Here is an 8,829-nt window from a genome sequence, read left to right as displayed (position 1 = left end):
GTTTTGGGTGTTGTCATTTAATGCTATTTATTGATTATCATAAAAACACGATGAATATGATTTGTAGACACTGCATTCTAATTTGCTGGAAACCCTGGAACCGTCGGACCTATGATCGATCCTTGAATTTGTATCGAATATCCTAGGATGTTTACCGATATTTACCAATGAAGTATCTAATCTATAAAACATTAATATTTTTATTTTGAAAATCTCCAATAAATATGATCATGAACAGATCGTCCTTTAACCGATCCAAGATATCCAAAAGCGAATTCGTATTAGGACAGGACAGACATGCCAACGGGACCAAGGTGGGACGGGAAGAATAACCCAACTCCGCATTATAACAGATTTGTGGGAATTTTGGAAAGTTTTTTTTATCAAAATAACTCAATAGATCATGAAAAAAGGGCATCTCCTTTCCTAAATTTCACGTATCTCCTTTCGTCCAAGACATTCAAGATTATCTTTCTATAAACATAACAAAATCTCAATCTGGAGAGGACACTTCTGCAAGATTATCGAAAATGCAATAGCAAGACATAATAATGGTGGAAGAAAAAAAAAGTGTAGAACCTTACAATAGTCAACTTATTTTTCGAAAGAATAACATTGTATATTTTTTGAAGTTAAAGACATAAGAGGTTAAAAGAGTAATCTCCTTTTACATTGAGATAAATAATCAACTCTTAAGTTATTTTTGTTGTTGTGTTGTTTATTTTTATAGTTCATGTTTCCATTTCATTTATCGTGTCTTTAGATTTAAGTTGGTATGTTAAAATGCTTGTAAAGAGTAGATGTTTTAACTTAATAAGTTGTGATGTGAAATAAGTCAAATAAAAATTAGAAATAAGATTTCCTTTCTTGAAAAAAATAGTGTGATTATTTTTGACTTATTACATTGTTGACTATTTTATGTTATGGAGAGTTTTTTTTTTTTTTTTAAAAAAATGATAATTTATTGGTTTGATTATATTTCGTGGTTGTAAAATGTTTTTCCCACTTGAAATCAATCATAAGAGAGTTTTATCATAGAACCTCATTTGATATAAAAGGATACAAAGATCGATGAAATGCATAATTATGATAAGGATGAATGGTTTATTTTGAAATAATAAATATTATTAAAGATTTTGCTATCAATATAATGAGTTTAGCCTTTTGTGGAAAGGAAGTTCTGCTAACCTCAAATATGAGTTTAAGAAGTTCAGTGACGATGTACATGTTCTATAATTGACTGATAATGCAATAGAATCGACATTCATAACTATGTGGAACATTTTTCAGCTAATGTTCCAATTAATATATCTAATGCAAATTTGCATTTGGTTAATAATGGTGTTGGATATGTTATTTGTGTTGCAATGATGCATTTGTGAAGTTGATGGGGGTGGATATTTAACTCATTGTGACTGAAACTACAACAGTAAAAGAGGAAGTTGTATTGCAACCAAGTTGTGGTGTTGTTGATGTGCATGAAAAAGGTGGTGATGGTGTTCAAAATAGTCCAAGTTAAGGTGAGACAAGGTGATATGCATGGAAATAGTGATAAAAGTGTTGGAAATGTGATCAAGTTGAGGTGGGTTAATGTGATATTCATGCAAAGGGTGATCATGGTGTTGAGATAGGTGACCAAGTTGAGGTAGGTGGTGTGCATGAATAGAGTGATTCAAGTGAGAACTCAAATGAGGATTATTTGAAAAATGAAGATTTAAATTTTGATAATGTGATAAATCGAAGTTGATCCTTTAAGGAAATGATTTATGCATAATTATCAACTTTAGTAAACGGGTATGGACATCAATTCTTTTACTTTATACTTATTTTCAGTTTACAATTCATATCTAAGTGGGTTATTGATACATCACAAATTACCTCAATTTATATAGACTTTATAAGTTACACAGTTAACAATAACATCATCCATAGTCAAAATGAACTAGAATATCATATTATTATTTTGTTAATTTGTGAATGCAAATAATCATGAACACCAATTTTTTTGTTTTGTCTTACGAGTCAACCACAAAAAGTTTTCCAAAATCACTATAATAATTTCTTATTTTACAACAAAAGTTTTTCTCGTTAATTCATTTTTTAATAGTGTTCCTACCAAAAAGAATTTGAAGAGTGCAACTCAATGAGAACTGTGTTTATTGGAGAATGAGCTTTCAGTTGGTCTCCGATGAGAGAGAGGTTCACCTACAAAAGACTCTCTGATACTTAAGTGAGTAGGAGGACAAAGATTGTAATCTCTTAACTGTTCAAGAGTTAAAGTATGAGATAATATATATATAATACTTTCTTGAAAGGGAATATTTATAGATTATTCAGGTGGTATCATCTGATTAGACCTTTGGATTAGCCACATAACTGCTATTCATTATTGCATAAATAGTCGTTCATCATTTAAGACTCATTGATTATATTGTTTTACTCACTAATGGTAATAAAAATTCAGTTAAGGGATGCATACAGTCACCCGAACCCTTTGATATTCCAATCTTAGGGACAAACACTTTGATATTCCAATCTTAGGAATAAACAGCATTAAAATTGCATTTCTCAATAGAGCCCAACAATGCAACCATTATCATCACCCAAACAATTAAAAAAAAAATGACCAAAATAGATTTAATGTTCAACTTTCTTTGTAATTTGTTTTTCGTATTCTTATGCTCTTCAATCACTTTAGTAGTAATTTTATCACCTCTATCAAAATCTTCATCATGGACATTCCTTTTTACGAAAATAATTAATATACATGTTACTCTACAAAATCCCCATTAATAAAAAAAAAATTAAACACAAGGGAACAATAAGAGGGCAAATAAAAGAATGAAATATTATAAACCTCTTAATCTACCCTCCAATTCGGACAAACTCCTTGAGCTTGAGATGTGACAAACACCTTTTAAGTACCACAAAAACACAAATTTCATATGAATATAGGAACAATTACCACCAGATTCCTTGAAACAATTCTCTTATCCACTAATAAAATAACTCACGATCTCAAAGCCTGTAAACACGATTATAAACGAAAATACATAATGATATTTCTCATATCTTCACCTTTATTTTTATTTTTCTAACATTTTTCTAATATCGATTAAATGATCAACAAATGTTTAAAAACAATGCAATATAATAATATTTGTTTTTTTAAAAAATGATTTTATTTTGAAACAACAAAAAGTCCATGTTTATATTATGCACACATAATAACGGACAACTAGGTATTTAATGATAGCATTAACAAAGTTCATAAAAAGTTTAACATTACTGTATTTATTATATAAAAATTGGCAATTCTTTTTTCTATTTTATTTAAAACGAAATTTGATATTGTACCTAAAAAAATTATTAATAAGTGATAAATTTATTTGCAATTCCTTTAATTTTTGTAAGTAGAGTTGAAGAAAATAAAAGAGTGATTTAATTTAGTAACAGAAAAGGAAATAAAGTGAAAGGGTGAAATAGATTAAGATTAGGGTATTTTGTTTGGTGTTGTCTTCTCAAAAGAGGGGCGGATCGGGTAGTGACCCTCTCAGGACTGGAACCGAACCAAACCAAACGTTGTACGTCTCTCGTCAGAGGCATTCTCACAGCACAGACCACGCAGTTACACTTCTTCTTCTTCTTCTTCTTCATCATCTTCTTCTTCATCATCTTCTTCTTCTTCATCTTCTTCATTCATTTCTATCTCTTATTCAATTTCTCTCTCTTTCTGTATTCTCACTAACTCACTCGCCTTCACTCAAGCTTCCACCCCTTTTCGACTCGCTTCCACTCACTCGCAGGTACTTCCTTTCTACTATTATTTATTTTTTTACGATTCATCGATTCATATTTTCTTTCTATCACACTATCTTTATCCTCCCATAATTTCGATCTGATGCTTCCAACTTCTGCATCTCTGCATTATTCCACTCGCCTTCTCATTCATTTATCAATGTATCCCAATCTGTTTCTCTATATATCTTGGTAAATTTATTTCACTTATATCTGAATCCGCCCTTCATCCCTCTGATCTTCAATTGAATTCTTTCGGTGTTTTGAATACTCCGAAACCTAAACATTTGCATTACATTACTTTGCTGTCTTTCGCGTATCTAGCACACTTGAAATTCTCTATTTTTATTCCACCGGGTGTATTGCATGTGAACAACGGGTATCATATGTTGTTTTTTAATATAATAGGGACTGGATATCTGTTTTCCTCTCTGTTGTATGCTTCCCGAGCTTATTGATTTGTGTTCGATTACAGGAACTGATGGGCAAGAAAGTCAGAAAGAAGAGTCGTGGTTCTGCCAAGGAGAAGGTGGTTGCTACCCATTTGCCAAAAAAGGTTATTGAATCAACCAACCCGACCGTCGAGTCTGTTGACGAGGGCGTGTTGATTCCAAAAGAGACAAAACTTTGCCCTCATCTCGTTAAAGGTGTTAATTTAAGCAGATTGTCCACCAAGGTTGAGTCTTGTGGATCCGTAAGGTGTGAAGATTGTATAGAAGGTGCCACTGATAGAAGGAGTGGTAAAGGAAAAGGTAAACATGGGAAGAAGAAAGGTGGTGCATCACTAGATTCAAAATCTGAGACAAAGTCTATATGGGTTTGTTTGGAGTGTGGTCAGTATACCTGTGGAGGCGTGGGGCTACCAATAACCCCTCACTGCCATGTCGTAGGGCATGCGAGGAAAAACCGTCACCACTTGGTGGTTCATTTTGATAAGCCTCAACTGTGTTGGTGTTTTCCTTGCAGCATGCTTATTCAAGTTGATAATATTGAAAAAACTGATGAATCGAGTCATCTTCTTTCTGATGTTGTGAAATTGTTGAAAGGACGATCACAAGAAAAATCTTCAGTGGATATTGAAGACGTTTCCGCTGGGGATGGCAGTATTACTTCGGATATTAAGTCAAGAGCTCTGTTCACAAATGATTCGACTGTACAAGGTGGTTATGTAGTTAGAGGTATGCTTAATCTGGGGAATACTTGCTTCTTCAATTCAGTCATGCAAAATCTGCTGGCCATGAATAGATTGCGGGACGACTTTCTAAAGTTAGATGCTCCAGTCGGGCCACTTATTAGTTCCTTGAAGAAGCTTTTCACTGAAACAAACCCTGTATCAGGATTGAAAAATGTTATAAATCCTAGATCCTTTTTTGGCTGTGTCTGTTCTAAGTCTCCCCAATTTCGAGGATATCAGCAGCATGACAGTCATGAATTGCTCCGTTGTTTACTCGATGGTTTAAGTACTGAAGAACTGGCTGGAAGAAAGCAGAATGGTTTTCCAAAGAGAGATGGGACCTCTTCCAATACGTTAGTTGATGCTTTATTTGGGGGTCAGATATCAAGTACTGTATGCTGCATAGAATGTGGGCATTTCTCAACAGTGTATGAACCTTTTTTAGATCTTTCACTTTCTGTTCCAACTAAGAAACCTCCTCTTCGGAAGGCCCAACAAGTACCTCGAACCAAGAAAGGTAAACTTCCAGCAAAAAAAGGAGGAAAAACTCGAGTAAAAGTTAACAGGGATACTGATCCCTCACCTGTTCAAACTCTATCAAGCCAATTAACCAGCCACCAATCATATTGCCCTGATCAGTCAGCTGCCGGAGAGATGGGAACTTCTTCTGGTTATTCGACATTGTTAGGTTCTGAACAAATAAACAGCGTGGCTAATAAAGAGGAGTTGTCTTCATCTAATTTGGTTATTGCTGGAGAGCCTCAACGTAAGCAAGTTCTTGAAAATGGTGCAATGAAAACATCAGAAGATTTTTCATGGTTGGATTATGTGGAAGCTGGAACAATGATACATGAGTGTGATTTTATTTCCCAAAAGGAGGATGCTCCAGTGGTACAGGATACTGAGAGCAAAGATGAATGTTCAAACGAATTCCGTGGACAGCCCAGCAGTGAGTCCAATGGTCCTGTTTGTTTCCCTAAGGATGATCAGAACCTAAGACCCGAATTTTCTTCAGCAAATGGATGGGAAGATGAGGTTCCATTACAAGTTCAAGATTCAGAAGTGCTGTTACTTCCATACAAAGAAGAAAGTTCCTCGGCTGCTGAGCTCATAGGAGGAGATGGCGAGGCCTCCTCGTCAGTTTTGGGTGGTCGTCCAGAAGAATTGGAGTTTGATGGCTTTGGTGACTTATTCAACGAGCCTGAAGTTGTTGCTGGGCCTGCTCCTAGACCATCTTCATGTAGTGAGGGCATGGAAGCTAGTTTTATCATTGGAAGTAATAGTGAGTCCGATCCAGATGAAGTAGATGACACAGATTCTCCTGTCTCTGTAGAGAGTTGCTTGGCACATTTTATAAAACCTGAGCTTCTCTCGGATGAAAATGCTTGGCATTGTGAGAATTGTTCAAAAGTTCTCCGTCAAAAGATGGAAAAAGAAAAGCAGGCAAGAGCTGTATCTGATGGAAACGAGTCTGGTATTCATGATGAACCACGGCATGCAGTTAATTCTTGTTCTGTTAATGTCAGAACCAATGGAAATGGTAGCATAAAAAATCACCAAAACATAGAAAGTTTAGTCTCACGGGATAAACATGACACAAAGCTTGAAAATGGTCAAAGGGATGAGCTTAGTTTAGTCCTTAATGAAAGGGACAGTGGGGCATTCGAAATGGAAGGTACTCATAATGATGAGTTACAGTCGTCAAGGTTTCATAATGTTTGCGATGAAGAAAGCTGCAGTAATTTAGATGCTGATTCGTGTACTGCAGAAAATGTCCAAAGAAATTCTCCGATGATAGATAATGATAACAATGAGTCGGAGGATGCGGACTCCAACAGTGTGAAAGTGAAGAGGGATGCAACCAAGAGGGTCCTCATATATAAAGCTCCGCCTGTCTTGACGATTCATTTGAAGAGATTCAGCCAAGATGCTCGTGGTCGCTTAAGTAAATTAAATGGCCATGTCAATTTCAGAGAAAAAATGGATATTAGACCATATATTGATCCCAGGTAATTTGTTACTTTTCTAGATCTTGTTTGAAGTTTGAACAATTAATAAGTGCGCAATTCTACCCCTTGAGAATGGCATATCAGCGTGTTGGATACTATTCAGCACTGGCACTTCTTCCACCTGCCTTGAGCATGTCTCAAATCCCCTTTACCTGTCGCAATTAAAAACTAATTTATTTTCGGCTCAGAGACCTCTTGGACACTGGCTAGAGAGTGATCCAAGCCAACACCTTCTCTTGACTAGTCACTTAGAAACTTATATACCTCTTGGACACTGGCCAAGAGAGTTAGCCAAGCCAACTTCTACTGTTGACTAGACACATTATACACTCATATAAAATAATACTATACATATTAAACAATTATTTAGAAATTGAAATCATTTAAAATATTTTGAAGCACAACAGAACCCTTTCTTCCATTGAAAGCAAGTATCCTCCTTCTACCCAAAACCCTGCTGTTGTCTTGGTTGTAAGTAGCTGCTCTACCTCATCGTGGTGGTTGATGTTGTCCATCAACATTGGTTGTTGTTGGTGAGCTCCTTCACTATCGTGGTAGCCAGACGTCTATGTTTTTTATGTCCTTTGCCCTTATGCAGTTTAATCCCTCTTTAAGCATATTTTCTGCAATGGTCATTATCATATGAAAATTGTAAGGCTTTTAAACTATTTTAAGAAGGGGTGCATATGTATTGGACCCCAGTGTTCTATACTTTGAAAATTAGCATTATCTGTGAATTGTCTTTTGAATTTTAGCACAAGGAAATATTTTGGAGACAATTTCGCATAATTTCAATTGCTAACAGTTTGGATTTGTAAATGCAGTTTTGATTGGAAGTCTAGTTTTTTGTTTGTTTAGTACTTTATACTGATGTTCTGGCTTGTAATTCACTCCCAATTCTATTAAAGCAGGTGCATAATTGAAGAGAAGTATGAATACCAATTGGTTGGTTTAGTGGAGCATTCGGGAACAATGAGAGGAGGTCACTATGTTGCCTATGTGAGAGGGGGGCACAGGAACAGTGGGAAAGAGAATGAGGGTTCCACTTCCACATGGTATCAGGCAAGTGATGCATATGTGCGTGAAGTTTCCCTTGATGAAGTTCTTCGCTGTGAGGCATACATTTTATTCTACGAAAAAGCTTGAGATTTTATAAGAATTTATATTCTAGATAGATATAGAGGTTTACTAAATTTAGGAGGAAGGGAGATAAATCATTGCGGGTGAGTGTAAAAGAAATTAGAGGATATTGTATACCATTTTTTAGACATGTGATGAGATGTTGAATGTACAATGCGATGTCATACAATCAAAATTCAAAAACTTTCTTTTGGTGCCAAGTGTCAAAACATTCAAAAACCTTTTTTCTCCTTATTTTTTCTCTTCTGAAATTTACCTATAAGCAGCTTTTTTTTTCTCTAAAGGAGGAGCTGGTTGCTTGTTTGCATGAGAACATAACCCATAAATTAACATTTGTTATACTATTTATCTATTAACTTATATAAATACTTTTTCTCTTATAGTGATCTTGTATCTTCCCCTCAAATAACAGAGTCCAGAAAAATATTATACATATATTGTCTATTTGAAACTCAGTTACATTAAGATTTTGACTTTAAAATGTGTTTCTCGAAGAGTTAAGAAAATAAATTGCATTTAAATTAGTCAGTATATGTGAGACTATTGATAATAATTGAATAATTATATTAAATTGGATGAACCCAATATATGTATGTTTTACTCACTTGTGTAATAAACATATTCTATCTAGACAAAAAGTGTTTTAAAATGAATAAGATAAATTGGTATTTGATAAGGATGATGTTAGGTGTCACAATAACAATATAA

General features: G+C 34.7%; 1 protein-coding gene across 2 annotated transcripts; it reads left to right on the top strand.

Annotated features, from left to right (window-relative positions):
• The first annotated feature begins 3,479 nt into the window (after positions 1–3,479).
• On the top strand, positions 3,480–8,321 carry LOC137815319 (ubiquitin carboxyl-terminal hydrolase 2). Of its 2 annotated transcripts, none has more exons than XM_068618460.1 (3): positions 3,480–3,806; positions 4,274–6,981; positions 7,893–8,321. In XM_068618460.1, the coding sequence occupies exons 2-3, from the start codon at positions 4,280–4,282 to the stop codon at positions 8,125–8,127; spliced, it is 2,937 nt and encodes a 978-aa protein (XP_068474561.1). In that variant the 5' UTR covers positions 3,480–3,806; positions 4,274–4,279; the 3' UTR covers positions 8,128–8,321. The 2 variants fall into 2 exon arrangements, with proteins under 2 accessions (XP_068474561.1, XP_068474560.1); XM_068618459.1 differs by having other exon boundaries at positions 3,496–3,806; positions 7,890–8,321.
• The last annotated feature ends 508 nt before the right edge of the window (positions 8,322–8,829 follow it).

This window comes from Phaseolus vulgaris, chromosome 1, assembly GCF_000499845.2.
Source record: "Phaseolus vulgaris cultivar G19833 chromosome 1, P. vulgaris v2.0, whole genome shotgun sequence".
Classification (NCBI taxonomy): Eukaryota; Viridiplantae; Streptophyta; class Magnoliopsida; order Fabales; family Fabaceae; genus Phaseolus; species Phaseolus vulgaris.
This window is presented reverse-complemented; position numbering and strand designations above follow the sequence as displayed.